Source organism: Aspergillus aculeatinus (genome assembly GCF_003184765.1).
Source record: "Aspergillus aculeatinus CBS 121060 unplaced genomic scaffold BO66scaffold_3, whole genome shotgun sequence".
NCBI classification, from domain to species: Eukaryota; Fungi; Ascomycota; class Eurotiomycetes; order Eurotiales; family Aspergillaceae; genus Aspergillus; species Aspergillus aculeatinus.
The window spans coordinates 119,683-135,071 of NW_020291472.1; the positions used below are offsets into that span (position 1 = coordinate 119,683).

The window sequence follows — 15,389 nt, forward strand, 5'->3', positions numbered from 1 at the left end:
CATCACTTCTTCTCAACAACAAGAGCAACAACAAAAAAGACACTCGCCCTCTTCTGCTGTACGTGTTTTGAACCCCAGTATCCCATGCTCCAGGAACGACACTACTGCAGGAACCTCTTCCCGGTGGAGTCTGCAGTTAGCGAGTGGTGGCGTCGGAGGCGGTGATTCCCCGACTTGGGCGGCTGGCTTTGTTTGTTTGCTTGCTGCACTTGCGGTGAAATCTCTGTTCTTCACCACTTCGTTGGGACTGAAGATAGTTCAACTTAACCTAATACTTTACCGTTACTCATTGCCACTCAACAGATCACAGATGAGCCACAATCGAAGTCTCCGATCTCACTGATTCCGGCCCCTCTCTCTCCAACTCTCCCTTCCAGACTCCCCGACAAACCCGCTCCTCGCAACCTCACCTCGACTTCAACCCGACAAAAGCCCCCACCCAAACCACCAGGTCCATCCACCAAAATGGGCGACTATTCGTACTCCGAGCCCGTTCGCTCTCCCTCACCCACCAGCCACCACGGACGGGAAAGCCATGACCCCTACAAGCGCAAATACCCCGAGGAGGAGCCCGCCTCGACAACGGCAACGACAGATCAACAATATCGACCCACCTCCAAACGCAAGCGCGTGGAGGAGCGCCACCAGAAACTCCGCAAGCGCGGCCGCACCCCTCCATCGGCCTACTCGCGTCGCGATCGGGACGACGAGCCCGCCGGCGGCCCCAACCGCAACCGCAACGCCCACAATCGATCCCCCTCGCCTCCCCTGCCGCCGCGGTCGCCGACCCCGGAAGCCCAGTCGCGCCCGCGCAAGCGGCCCGGCGGTGGCGCGCGGATGGGCCTGGTGGACCGGGAAACCCTCCGGCGGCGACAGGAGGAGCGCGAGCGCACGGAGCAGGAGGAGGCGATCCGCAACTCGCAGATCCGGGGCGTGACGGACCTCGTGCGGCAGCATTACAACGCCGTGCCGCAGCGGGGCCGCGAGTGGCGCAAGACGGAGAGTAAGATCAAGGGCCTGCGCAGCTTCAACAACTGGGTCAAGAGCACGCTCATCCAGAAGTTCTCGCCGGATGAGGAGTTTGTGTCCCGCGCGATCGGGACCAAGGACTGGGCCGACGGCACGGGCCCGCCGCCCGTCGAGCAGAAGAAGCTCCTGGTGATCGATTTGGGTTGCGGGAAGGGTGGTGATCTGGGCAAGTGGCAGCTGGCGCCGCAGCCGGTGGATCTTTACGTGGGCCTGGATCCGGCTGAGGTCTCCATCGTGCAGGCGCGTGAGCGATACAGCCAGATGCGGTCGGGACGCGGAGGTCCGCGCGGTGGTCGCGGGGGTGGTGGCGGCGGTGGCGGCCGGGGCCCGAGTTTCCATGCGGAGTTCGCGCCGAAGGATTGCTTTGGCGAGTGGCTGGGGGATATCGACATTGTGCAGCGGGTTGGGATTGATCCCAACGCGGGACCCGGAGGCTCGTTGATGAGCTCGCGCTGGGGCGGAGGTGGCTTCGACGTGGTCGCTTCGATGTTCGCGATCCACTATGCGTTTGAGAGCGAGGAGAAGGCCCGGCAGATGCTACGCAATGTGGCCGGCTGTTTAAAGAAAGGCGGCCGGTTCCTGGGTGTCTGCCCGAACTCAGATGTCATCAGTGCCAAGGTGGCCGAGTGCCATGCTAAGCGCAAGGCGCGCGAGGAGGCGGCGGCGTCGAAGAACGAAGAAGCCGAGCCCGAGGACGGAGAAGTGGAGGAGGACACCACCAAGGTCGAATGGGGCAACTCTATCTACCGCGTGCGATTTCCCGGGGATACGCCCGAAGATGGCATCTTCCGGCCGCCGTTCGGCTGGAGGTACAACTACTTCATGCAGGAGGCTGTGGAGGAGGTGCCGGAATACGTGGTGCCCTGGGAAGCATTCCGAGCGTACGTGTTTTACTTGTTCTTTGTTCTGGTCAATCGGTACGAACGTGGCTAACGATGTGAGATAGCTTGACGGAGGAGTACAATTTGGAGTTGCAATATCGCAAGCCGTTCCTGGAAGTGTGGCGTGATGAGAAGGATGATGCCGAGTTGGGGCCTCTGAGTGAGCGCATGGGTGTGCGTGATCGCAATACCGGGCAACTCAGCATGACAGCGGAGGAGCAGGAGGCAGTCAGTAAGTACTACTTCTCTTGGGGAATTGGTTGTATCAGCCACGCTAACGAGATGCTATAGGTTTCTACCACGCCTTCTGTTTCTACAAGGTCTAGTTGGATGAAGGGTTTGACTCTAGCTTGGTACTTCGCTATCACTATCACTATCTATATTGCTGGCAATTCAACTAGCTACAGTTCACTCAATCAATGCATATAGCTTCTATCATACTTCAAGCAATATAGCCAGGGCTAGATCAGCAGTCTTAAACTAAAATATGTAAATCATCCTCACTTCTACCAATACAGCGGATACTGAGAGATGCCACGGCCAAAACTCGGCTCTGGAGAATTGTTCTTTTCTCCCTGACCGCTCAAAACCGGCAGAAAAGTGGTAAAACCAGCCGGCCAAAACTCGGCGAGGAAACTGGTAAAACTCCCACCGCTTTGGAGGCACATGACCGGCAGAACGCCCGCGACCTCGCGAGGAGAATTCAGGCATCCATATATGAACAAGTCCAGAAAATCAGGCCGCGAAACTGTTCTTTTTTTGCCTGACCGCCCCAAACCGGCAGAAAAGTGGTAAAACCAGCCGGCCAAAACTCGGCGAGGAAACTGGTTAAACCCCCACCGCTTTGGGGGCACATGACCGGCAGAACGCCCGCGACCTCGCGAGGAGAATTCAGGCATCCATATATGAACAAGTTCAGAAAATCAGGCCGCGAAACTGGTTAAACTTCCACTGCTTTGGGGGGCACATGACCGGTACAACACCCGCGACCTCGCAAGAGAGAATTTAGGCATTTATATATGAACAAGTCTAGAAAATCAGGCCGCGAAACTGGTTAAGCCCCCACCGCCTTGCTAAGTATATGACCGGCAGAACGCCCGCGACCTCGCAAGAGAAATTCAGGCACGCCATATATGCACAGGTCCCGAAAACCAGGCATCGAAACTGTTCAATCCTGGCGGTGGCAGAAAATCAGGTCCCTAACCCAGATAGTTACTTGACCACCGCGCGCCCCACCGATAACCCACCCCGATGGATTGATAAGCGCCGATAAGGTGCTCCGGACAGCAGTGGAAATCAGCTATAACCCGAACCATACTAGCGTGACCGCGTCGCGTCTTGCTTTCTTTGCTCTCAGGGTTTCTTTCATCTTGCAAGCGACAGCGCAGCAGCAGTCTATGTGATAGGGTCAGGTAGGTAAGGCCGGGTCGGTAAGTTTAACTAACGTAACAGGTTTCTTTTTGATGAGGGTTTATAGTTTCTTTGACTTGATCGAGTCCACCAAGTCAACAAAGAGCGCCCTCCCTCACGCACTCCCCCCACCACTCCCTCCACCACACCAGGACCAGACCAAGACCGAAACCACACAGCACGACACGTACAGAGCCCCTCCTCTCTGATCAACAAACTATCTTGTTGGCAAAACAAGTCGGATCTCTTGGGTCTTACTCCGGCTAACTACACTCCCCACTTACTCTTCATAATAGAGCCTGACATCAAACACATTCTCTACACCAGAGAGCGATATCAGAATCAACATCAATAGCCACTACAACAACAACAACAGCAGCAGCCTCTACAGCCCCAATTCAACTTACTTGCTGCAAGTGCAAGTCCTCCCAATATGCCCCTCCGCCGCCGAAACGAACCCGCACCCACCTCCTCATCTTCCACATCAACAACAGCCTCCTCTACAATCCCCCAACCACCACCGTACCAGCCCCCGACGATCTCCAACCCTAAAGCCGACCAACTGACCCTCCACGCGACCTCACACGCCGCCCTTCTCAGCCTCCTGACCAGCCAACCCCTCCGGAACCTGAAGACGCATCTCCAGCATGCGCAGGAAAAATTGACCGAGGCGGCCGGGGATATCAACGAACGGTTGACGGATGCAGAGGAGCGGATGCGGCGGAAGAAGGAGCGAAATGCTGAGGAGGGAGGGGAGGATGATAATGATGAGGAGGAGGTGGCCGCGCTCAAAGAAAAGGTGAAAGCTACAACTGCCAAGTTGGATCAAAAGATGCGGGGTGCGATTGATGCGGAGGTTAAACTGGAGGGGCTGAGTGAGATGCTACGAGGCTTGGATGGCAATGTCAATGTGGTGGATGGCGCGGTGGCTACTAGGAGTCGATCGACAAGGAGTAGTCGGCGGAGTAGGAGGGATGAAGATGGGGATGAGGAGATGGAGGATGCTGATGCTCGTGGCGATGACGAGGAGGAGGGAGAAGGAGGTGATGGCGATGAAGAGAATGCCGGACCGACGTTGGTGGGCAAGATGGAGGAGAGTGTCACCGCGACGAAGAACAAGTGGAGTGGGTTGTCGCTTACCCAGAAGTATGTCAATGCTGCTTCCCTTTCCATTGAGTCAGGATGAGAGACTAAAAAGGCCATAGATACTCCACCAACAACGCTTACATCGGATTCTATCGCATCATCCACGAAGCCAAACACCCAGGTGATGATATCCCCCCACTCCCGCATGCCTCGACCTGGTTCGCCCACCTCGAAGAAGGGGCCGACGAGAAACCCACAACTTCGGCTACCAGCAGCAGAGGCGCGGCGACAAGTGCAATATCGGGAGTGTCAGCTACCATGGGCGCATCCTCCTCTCGCCACGCCAAAAATCCTTCCGCTGAAGAAGGCGATGACGAAGATGCTTCCGACGAAGACATCGCTATTTCCCGTGAACGCATTTCCCTCAAGTGCCCCCTTACTCTCCTCCCCTTCCAGGATCCGGTCACCAGCACCAAATGCCCGCACAGCTTCGAGCGCGAGGCCATTACCGCAATGATTGCGCAGAGCCGCACCACCGCCCCGGACCCGAGACACGCTTCATCCAGTGGGCACGCGGGCCGACGTGCGCGTCGCGTGCACTGTGTCAAGTGTCCGGTGTGTGAGGTGGTTTTGACCGAGTTTGATCTGCGAAGTGATCCCGTTCTTCTGCGCAGGTTGAAGAGAGCTGAAGCTGCTCAAAGGCGGGAGCAGGAAGAACTGGAAGAGGAAGAGTATGATCAAGGAGGTGTGGGTGGGCGGAGGAAGAGAAGTAGGAAAAGTGGGATCACGGTGGCTAGTGATGATGAAGATGACGACACAGCTACCTCACGAAGAGTGGCGTCTCAGCAAGACCAGATCAGAATCAAACAGGAACGCGGTGTCTCCGTCGCTGCTGTTGTGGACCTGGAGGTGGATGAAAATGTGGAAAATGAAGAAGAGGAAGACGAAGAATTTGAGGACGGAGGACATTGGCAGGCAGGAGATGATGATGATGATGATGACGATGATGGGGAGGAGGACGAGGATGAGGACCAGGAGGTAAGGGCAGGAGAGAACGACGAAACGGACGAAAATCAAGAAGCGATTCAAGTGGCTGATGACATATCAAAAGGCAAGGTAAATGAAGATCAGGAGCTGGAAGAGCAAAGCGAAGAGGAGGAAGCCGATGAGGGAAATCAGGAGGTAAGAGACGAAGAAGGCCACGAAGGAGCAGAGTTTGAAGAGACAATGCAGGTGGCTGATGACACATTTCAAGATGAGGTAGTTGGAGCCCAGGAGCAGGAAAGCAAAGAGGATGAGATGGAGGTTGAGGAAGAAGTACAGGAGGTAAGAGAGGGAGATGAAGAAGTCGAGGAATCGGTGCAGAATGCTGATAACACAATTCAGCATGAGACAAATGAGACCCAAGGGCATGAGGGGGAAATGGATGGAGAAGATGAGGAGGAGCCAGGGCAAGAGGAACAGGAATCACAGGAAACACATGGAGAAGAAAGGCAGGAAGATGCGGAAAATGTGGATCAGGCAATGCAATACGTCGAAGCTGGATCAGCTGAACAACAAGAATATCAGGATGTCCATCAAGAAGAGAAAAAAATAGAAATCCATGATATTGACACTGCGGTTAAACAAGATGGCCAGGGAGCATCAGGGGAATGCAAGAAACAGCACACCGATGTTGAAGAAGTCGAAAAAGAGGAAGTTTGTGTTCATGCTCAACCACTTGAACAAGAAGATGAGGAAGATGTCCTCAAAGAAGAAGGCGAACCGCATCAACATGTCAACACCAGAGCTATCGAACAAGAAATTCTGCAAGAAGAAGTGATACAGGAGGAGAGTAAGGACGATGCTGTCGAACGATCGGAGAACGAAGACCAGGTACATGATGGGGAAGAAGAAGATGAGAGTCAGCTCGTGGACGCTGAAAAAGATGACCACATTGACCAGGGAACGGTAGAAGATGGGGGTGAAAGGCAGTGTGTTGACACCGGTTCAGTTAGGCCGAAGAACGCGGGCGTCGAAGAGGAGAGAGAGAGTCAAGAAGCTGCGGATGAGCCAACTAGACAAGAACAGAATGGGGAGGAGGACGGTAGCAGGAGCGAGTCGAAACAAGGCGTTGGCGATGCTTTGGTCAAGCCAGATGTCCAGGCAGATGCAGAGCAGGAAGATGAGGCACTTGCTGATGCTCAACCTCAACTTGTTGAAGAGCAAATCCAGGAAAATATCAATAATGGAGCGGAGGCCATTGAAGAAGACGAGGAAGTGGTGCAGACAAAAGAGAAAAATGTTCAGAACGAAGAGCAAGAAAACAATGGAAGTCGTCAACTGTATGCTGATTTTATTGAGCATAAAGCTCAGGATCAAGATGTGAATCAGCAACTCGCGCATGGACAAACTGATCAAACAAGCATAAGAGAGACAAACAAGGAAGAAGACCATGAATCCGAAAGCAGGGATGTGGTGGATGAGAAGAGAGAGGACCAGGAACAGAGTCAACATGCTGAGGCTGAGTCAGACAAGCAAGAAGACCAGGGTGGTTCAGAGGAAGGGGAGGAAGATGATGGTCTGCACGTCGGTGCTGAGTCAGTGGAGCGAGCTGAGCAAGAAAACGAGGAGCAGAATCAAGATCAGCATGTTGTTGAGGAGGAACCTGTCGCGCAAGGAGATCAGGATGATGTGGAAGAAGATGGAAATGAGCTCACCGCAGATGGTGCAGTGCTTGACGTTGCAGAGCAAGGAGGCAGAGATGATATCGTTGAAGAAGATATCATTGAAGACGATATCGCCAAGCCTGAAGACCAAGAAGATGAGAACATGAGAGAAGAAGAAGAAGAAGAAGAAACTGTGAGAGCAGAAAAACAAGAAGAACAAGAACAGGAACAGGAACAGGAACAAATCATCTCAGAGGCGGATACTGCAGTGCAAGAAGAAAGGGAAGAAGATGGAGTGGACACTCCCGTCGTCGACCCCGAGTTCATTCAACGTGAAAATCCTGAAACTGAGACCCCAGGGCAAGAATTAGGCGGGCAGGATGAGTCAAAGAGGGATAATGAATCAGAAGGACAGACTGGTTTAGAAATACAGAATAAATCAGAGGTGGACAGTGCAGTGCAAGAAGGAATCGAAAATGAAGATGATAACCCACCTCTCGTTGACTCTGAAATTGCTGAGCTTGAAGACCAAGAAGGAACGGGTGAGGAAGATGGAAATCAGCTCCTAGCGGATGATGCGATTGATGATGCAGTTGATGATGGGGAGGAAGAAGAAGAAGAAGAAGAAGAAGAAGAATCGGTTAGCTTCGTCAATGCTGGGCCGATGGCCGATGAGGTTGCAGGCCAAACGGAACGGGAAGGAGCAAACGAGGGAGAAGAAGAAGGCAAGCACATGCGAAATGAAAACCTGGATAACAAAGCAGAGGAAGAGGGAGTAGACACCTTGCCAAAGACCGGCGGAGAAGAGGTTGCCAACATTGATGATCTATTCGAAGAAGGAGACCAAGAAGAAGTGCAATCGGTGGATTCAGAAGCAGAGGGGTATATGGATGTCGAAGTGGAGGAAGATGGCCCAGAATATCGGAAAATCGATCCAGATTACGTGTATGAAAGATTGGAAGGAGAAGACACAGATGATCCAGACGAGGAAAGGGAAGGAGAAGAAGTAGGACACGCGGATCCGGATATGGACGCAGACAACTCAGACAAGGAAAGAGAAGGAGAAAAACCAGAATACGCGGACCCGGACCTGGACGCAGAAGACTCAGACGAGGAAAGGGAAGGAGAAGAAGCAGGATACGCGGACCAGGACCTGGACGAGGACCTGGACGCAGAAGACTCCGAAAATGTGGACTACGAAGCGCTCGGATACGACTACGATGATGAAGAGCAAGACTCTATCCCGGACGATGAGATAGATTTTGAGGTCGATTCCTAGGAGACTTGTCTGTTGGTATCTTTGTCAATATCAGTGTTTACTCATGATCATGTTCTGCAATACCCTTGTGCTCGGTCCCTTAAGCACGCCCTGGGATATATAACTAGTAAGAGATACACAGAAAAAGCTCAGTCAAATAAGAAACTCCACCCAGGGTACCGGCCATGAAGAAAGAGCGCAGTCAACAGCCGTCACACATCATCGCATCTGTGCCAGACAGCATGCAACCCCGTGGCTGTTCTGTCCGTCAGCCCGATCGGGTGTGGCTTGCCGATCGGGCATTGAGTGGAATGTAGTGTGGGCGAAACAGAATGATCTGTTCGGACGCGGCATTTTCTTGAGTGATGCCTAAATCTGAATCAAAAGAAAAAGGAAAAAGGAAATAAGAAACCACGTCGGAAATCATCTCGAACACACTACTTGGTGATGAGGTTGAGGTAGTCGGCGACAATCAGTGTAACCATGCTGGTGGATCCGCGGGGTTAGTGACAGCACTACACGATAAGAAAGTCTTGGGGGTGGGGAAACTAACGCATGAGGAGCGATCCGCACATAGTAGGTGCCGAAGCCGCGGTAGAATCGCAACCAACCCTCCTCTTGCGCCACCTTACGCGCGCAGTCCAGCAGGCCCTTGTACGGCAGCTTGCCGGTCAAGGGATCCTTCTGCTGCTTCTGCAGACGAGTCTTGATAAAGTCAAATGGCAGCGAGAGGAAGCTGGCGAAGAAACCGGCGATCGCAGAGGCGGCAAAGGTCTGGCTTTGGGCCGACAAATTGGTGTGGGCCTTCAATTGAGCCTTAGACTCCGCAAAGAAGGTCAATTGACCGACGTTGAGGGCCATTGCGCGCACAACGGTCGGCAAGGCACCGGCCCACAGGGCTGGAACACCTTCCGACTTGGAGATGCGGACAAGCGCGTCCAGCGCCGAGCGGTAGTTGGCCCGCGCTGCGGGAGGCTTGAGGCCGTCCGATTGCATACGGACCAGGGCCAAATCGGCTGGGTTGCCAATCATGGCTGCAATACCACCAGCAGTCAACCCGGCCCCCGCGCGTTCGGCAAAGGTGACCTTACGGTTAGCAGCCTCTGCGCGCTTGTTGAGCATTTTGCTGAAAGTGTCGAAGAATCCCAGGCGGGCGGTAGTGTAGACAGCTTGACGAAGGAGACCAGCAGATAGACCCGTGTAAAGATCGAGTACCTTGCCAGACGCGATGATGTCGCGAGCTACGCCAAAGGCCGAGGGTCGAGGTCCGGTGCGGACACCCTCGCCGGCTAATTGCAAACGGACTTTGATCATGTCAATGGGCTGAATGACGACAGTAGCGGTCATGCCAGCAAGGCCGCCATTGACGAAGGGAAGCGCCGCACGAGTGTAGGGGTGATGAAGGAAGTCCATGGCGGGCTGAGGTTCTTTGGCGGCGGCAACAGCTGGGGTTGTGGTGGTGGTTGTAGTAGAAGCCATGTTGAGGGAGTAATCGGGGTTCACTCCAGACCTATTGATTATTGTCAGTGTCTAGGATCAATGGTCAATGCTGAGCAAAATGCTGCTCCGATTGAATGAAATGTTGGAGACAACAGGCAGGGAATGAATATAAAGCTAAGACAACACGAGGAAAAGCGGGGTGGGGAAACAAAGAAGCTTGGAATCCAAGTCTGGAGGCTATGCCCCAGGCCAAAACAGTTGGGCCTGGCCAGGCACTTTCACAAGACCATCCGGGGATCTTCCAAGAGGGGAAAGCCGAAGCTACTTACCGTGGATGAAAGAAGGCGATGCAAAAGCAAAGGGGAGAGGGAGCTTGAGGTGGTGGAGGAGGAGGAGGCGGATATTTTATTTATAACTTGGATGAAAAAGTTCCTGGTCAGATGATGGATGAGGAGGATGAGGAGAAGGAAACTGTCGCGGGGAAAGACGGACAGGGAGCACGGAGGGTGAGTTTTAAGCACAGTGAGTAGAAGGAGAGGAGAGGAGAGGAGAGGATCAAGCCTGGCAAGCACTGCCAGGCCGGGAAGGTAACCACCACCACTGTGACTGTTGGATGTGGTACAGAGAGTCTGGTACAGTCACAGTGATTGATGGGTCATACTCGGGCATCGGAACCTACAGTACAGTGCTGGTGGAGATTTACGGGGTGGTAGCTTTAGTCGTATTTCTCTCCGAATAGTCATCCCCATAAGAGTAGGATTGTTATTAAATACCTGATTTGCATATGGTCCAGTATCCACCAAGTAAGTATGTACAGTACTTTGGACTACGCAGCTACTGCATGATGCCCGCCAGCTGGAAAATGCGGGGGGAGGGTGGCAACGTCATGCTACTATTGTTTTTTCACGTTACAATCTTCATCCTTAATTTTGTCTGTATTGTTTCATACTGTATCACACACCGAGCAATATAACACCTATAGATAGAAAGAAGGATAGAGACCGTTTTCCTCCACTCTTCATCCAACCTACCCTGCCCTGTACTGTTGTTCATCTCTCAACTCAACTCTCATACTACTCATACTTGCAGGTGTCCACCCACCGAGTGGAGAACTCAGCTCCCCGAACCCCCCACCCCACCTCCAGTAATCGGCTACCAAACCACATCCAGCGCCTAACGAGAACCCCCCGGAAACCCCGGCCAGGCCCGAGGTTAGACTCCATACATATGAATCTCTTGGCTCGACATGACATCCCAAGCATCAGCGCTGATCAATATTCTTCCGCATCTTCCGCTACTCCTCCCCCCCCCCCCCCCCCCCCCCCCCCCCCCCCCCCCCCCCCCCCCCCCCCCCCCCCCTCTCCCGCCCTCCTTTCCCGCATCCTCACCATCATCTCTCAAACCAACAACCAACAAGTGCATCAGACAAAATTCACACCCTCCCCATCCATCTGATACTGCCGATAATCGGACTGGTTATTTACTCCTGAACACTTCGCCTCTCAACCATCCCAACAAGTTCCCTCCACCGAAGAACCAATCAGACTAGAACAGGACGAAATCCGGAGAAGGTCTCCTCCGGGTCTTAGTCCGGTGTTGGCATCACGGCGAAAGAACTACTGGCTAGGATTAGGGCACTACGATAAGATAGTAAAGAAGATCGATGTAAATGACAGTTACTGTTCGAACATAGCAGACCATCATGACAGAAATCATAGAAGTAGATATATGATAACCTAGATAGACCATCTTTACCAACTCCTACGATGTTACAGTACGTGCAGTGTACATTTCCACGTACCCACATCAAGCAGGCTCCCAATTTAGATCCCTATCTTCACCTAGGTATAATGCAGGAGGAGTATCACACTCGGGATCCCGGGGCGGGAGATAGTGAGCCGCTGGGCGGATCTCGGTAATGTCTTTCGGGCGGGAGGAGGAGAGTAGTAGGCTACTTGCTACATGAATCTTCTGCTAATCCCCCGGCTATGCTACCCAACAACCCTTAAGGCTAGGAGGACTGTCGTCCGGAATGCCCAGTCGCGGTCTCTAAACCAATCCCCCGGCGGCGATTGATCATCCCGCGCACTGACCATATCCTTCCCAGGCTGTTAGCTCGCTCCATTTTGGGGGGGTCAGGGCGAGGATTAGGGTGAATAAACAGCCGATTATCGGTGGATACTGGATACGGACGGTCATGTCGGAGGAATCTATCTCCCTCAGAGCCTGGCTCTTTGTGGATCGCTAGTACGCAGAACGGATCCGCCGCGCACCTGATGTTCTCAATGAACCACTTGGTAAATATGAAGTAGGCGACTGCCCCGTTCTTCTTCCCAACAATTTTCTCATTGCTGTGACTGTCTGGTTGAGAAGTTGAAACCACAAACCCCCACACTATACATCAATACACATATTCACATATCTGGGTTTGGACTCCGTATCGAAAACTCCCGAACTCCCAAAAGGTATCAATCAAATCAAGGCACAACCCGTTGTTCCCGTTCTTTTGCCTTCATGTATAACCGGATAGCCCCTCTAGTCTACCGAGCCCGACTGCCTTCCCGCCTCAGCCTGCCGATGCTTTCTACTGAGAAAATTCCCTCGGCCTGAACTGAAGGACCGGCCCCCTCTTCTGGCTGATGATGTGATCATAAAGCTGAAACTCATGCGGATTCGACCGCCCGAGCTCCCCACAGTCTCGATTGCCTGCTCCCATCTCCCCAGCAGTGCCATCCGCCCGGCGGAAGTCATACTGCCAGATCAGGCACGCCAATGCTAACTGCAGCTCCATTTGTGCCAGATGTCGCCCGACGCAGGCGCGTGTCCCTTGTGAAAAGGGTGTATATGCGGCTGTCGTGATGCTCGCTTGCTCGAGCGAGTCATCAGCGTTGCTGGTCAGCCACCTCTCCGGGAGGAACGTATCTGGCCGCGAGAAATATTCTGCATTGTGATGGATACTGTAGATTCCGGTACCGACACTGCAGCCCTCAGGAATCACGTGGCCGTCGACAACTATGGTGTCTCCCTTCTCGACCCGACGATAGGGACATCCGGCTACGGCCGGAGAGATTCGGAGAGTCTCCTTAATGCAAGCGTGCAGATAGGGGCATTGTTGGAGAAGAAGGGGCCCAGTGCGGATTGAGTCCAGTGTTGGAAATGTCGTGCGGATTTCCTGAGCGAGGCGGGCGTAGGCGTGGGGATAGGTCGCCAGATAGAACAGATTGGCGCAGAGCGAGACAGATGTGGAGTCGGACCCTGTCATTCATGCCATCAGCAAGTCATGAGATAGATGAGAAGGAGCAAAGTAACGGAATATACGTGACCCACCAGCAACAGCCAACATCGCAGCCTCGGAGTAGACGTCCGCATCGCTGAATGCGGGTCCAGTCCCCGCGCTCACCTTATTATCCCGCGCGTTCGTCAATCGACTAAACACATGGCCTGACATGCTCGCGGCGTCCGCCATCATAGTGTTCACCAGCCGGTGATATCGCTTCATTCCGTGCATCTCATCAGGGAATAACTTCCGATCCAGTCGACCAAGAAACACGTACGGAGCATACATCAACAGTGACAGTCGCTTCATCATCCCAGTGATGTCGTACACAGTGCATCGGTGCTGCTGGCTCCCAAGTAGATTAACCGCCTTTCCGAATACCAGCTCCGTGATCACATCAAATGCAAAATAGCTGCACCAGTCTGACATGACCATTGGTTCTCCCCAGGAACTGTCCGAATCGCCATGGGGTTTGGGGCGGTACAGCGATTTGCAGAATTTGTGGACATGTGCCAACAACTTTGGCTCGAATTCGCGCATTGCCGTGCTTGAAAATCCAGGGCTTATGATCTTGTTTCGTCTAGCATGGTCCGTGGGGCTCGTGACCGTGAGGAGGTTCTTGGTGCCGAGTTGAATAACACCGTAGTGGACATCTTTCCGAAGGTCCTTCCCTCGGACGTAGATATCTTTTTCCCTGATTAGCCCAGAAACAAAGGCCATTTTCTTGCATAGCAGCAACACACCTTTCATTCCACTTGCTGTGTTAAAAATTACCAAGTTCGGCGTATATCGAATAACCGGCCCTACACAACCTCAGTCAGCACTTCGAGACTCCTTTCCATTGAAAGGTCACTATATCCATTCAAGCTCACCATACTTCTGGTGGCACCACCAGATATGTAGATGCAAATCTCCTTTGACAGCATGATACGCTGCCCCGGCTTCGGTGAATTTGCCAAGCCATGGACCAGGATACTTAGCCAGAGGATGGAAATAGACCTGATATATGCCGTACACCAGGAGCTGCAAGTTCAGTGTCAGCGCGGTCGCGAATTCGCTAAGAGACACGTAGTCTGTATCCTCATGTCGCAACAAGCGATCTTGAGACAAACTAATGACCTACCGCGAGAACGACGGACCCCACTCCCATCAGCGCCAGAGGCAGCGAAACCAGGGAATGAGATGTAATCATATTCTCGTCCATGATGTTTATGCATGCACTGAATCTCAAGCTCTATGCAGCACACAACTTTCCCATGACGATCTTAGTTGGAGAGAAGTGTTGTATCTCAGTTTAGTGCGGACGCGACGCGATAGTCTCCAGAACCGATCAAGGAGATTTCGGTGGCGCGAGGCTTACGCGCAAGAGTCCTTTTCTCTCGCACAATAGAGAATGCACATACGTGTTTGGGAAATTCGGAGGGGTGTGCTTACCCCCTGAAGGCGGGAATGGCGTAGACAGGAGGCAAATCCGAGAATACAAGTGACCACCTCCTTGGAGGGGTGCTCAAAGGATGGTGGTGGTTATGGACCACTCAACTTTCACGTGGAGAGAGATGTAAGCGGGCTAGTCAAGCATCCTTGCTTTGGCACCTTGAAAAGGCCTCGAGGCTCAGTAAGGACCACACACCAGACAGGGCACTACATGTCTGGCACGTATCAGCTCAAAGGGCGGCATTCACCCCTTGACAGCTGGAGAGAGCTAGGAGGCGATCGACAGGCACGGTATGTCGGAGCACTGGCTCACAGGTACTCGAGTAGGATTAAGGTATGTCGAAGAGTGAGGTCGTATTATGGTCATTCCCAGCTAAGTCGAACCTTGTCTAGCCGCAAGAACTAAATTCGGAGATGCAATGTACATGGTGCATGCTGGATCTGTTCCTGCATCGAAGTCCCACGCGTACATTACCCCAGTAGTTCACGGATCCACCCCTGTCTTCGATCGAGGGATGACTCGGAGAAAATTGGTTTGGCTGCATCCCGCGTTGACGCGAACTATTTAGCGGCCTCCTTGCGTGGGGAACGGGGCTTGGAAGCAAGATGATCTGTGCAGATCTTAGTGTGCGCCTTTACTGCAAGGATTGGCCTGGTTTCTTCAATGGTGAATAACATACCAGGTGCTCAAGAGATGATCTGAGGTTGGAAGATAGTGCTGTCGAGGCATCACCTATAAGCAGTCATGAATGTCGGAGGCGCTTCAGCTAGCGCCCGCATGCCCACCCCACTAATGCCCTGAGCACTGCTCTCCACAAGAGCTACCACCTCAGGTAAACTACCCGCAGAGCGAATCTTGATTTGATGCTATCTTGTGAGGGGGTAAGAAGCTGAAAGGGTGGAAAGGTATCGCCGGGAGGTGGAAT

General features: G+C 53.1%; 4 protein-coding genes across 4 annotated transcripts; 2 read left to right on the forward strand and 2 right to left on the reverse strand.

Annotated features, from left to right (window-relative positions):
- Positions 1–24: 24 nt before the first annotated feature.
- abd1 (mRNA (guanine-N7)-methyltransferase) lies at positions 25–2,347 on the forward strand. The gene is made up of 3 exons (XM_025646424.1): positions 25–1,910; positions 1,976–2,142; positions 2,202–2,347. The coding sequence occupies exons 1-3, from the start codon at positions 466–468 to the stop codon at positions 2,234–2,236; spliced, it is 1,647 nt and encodes a 548-aa protein (XP_025508274.1). The 5' UTR covers positions 25–465; the 3' UTR covers positions 2,237–2,347.
- A 1,406-nt stretch (positions 2,348–3,753) lies between these two features.
- Positions 3,754–5,448, forward strand: BO66DRAFT_407836 (SUMO ligase MMS21; the record flags this gene model as incomplete). The annotated part of the gene is made up of 3 exons (XM_025649084.1): positions 3,754–4,466; positions 4,526–5,327; positions 5,371–5,448. 3 exons carry the CDS (start codon positions 3,754–3,756, stop codon positions 5,446–5,448), a joined length of 1,593 nt encoding a protein of 530 aa, XP_025508275.1.
- A 2,873-nt stretch (positions 5,449–8,321) lies between these two features.
- On the reverse strand, positions 8,322–10,116 carry BO66DRAFT_387911 (putative mitochondrial dicarboxylate carrier protein). The gene is made up of 2 exons (XM_025646425.1): positions 8,866–10,116; positions 8,322–8,798 (listed from the first exon to the last, which is right to left on the reverse strand). The coding sequence occupies exons 1-2, from the start codon at positions 9,789–9,791 to the stop codon at positions 8,750–8,752; spliced, it is 975 nt and encodes a 324-aa protein (XP_025508276.1). The 5' UTR covers positions 9,792–10,116; the 3' UTR covers positions 8,322–8,749.
- A 2,052-nt stretch (positions 10,117–12,168) lies between these two features.
- Positions 12,169–14,453, reverse strand: BO66DRAFT_107475 (cytochrome P450). The gene is made up of 5 exons (XM_025641801.1): positions 14,153–14,453; positions 13,902–14,052; positions 13,773–13,832; positions 13,080–13,715; positions 12,169–13,007 (listed from the first exon to the last, which is right to left on the reverse strand). Exons 1-5 carry the CDS (start codon positions 14,231–14,233, stop codon positions 12,337–12,339), a joined length of 1,599 nt encoding a protein of 532 aa, XP_025508277.1. The 5' UTR covers positions 14,234–14,453; the 3' UTR covers positions 12,169–12,336.
- Between the last annotated feature and the right edge of the window lie 936 nt (positions 14,454–15,389).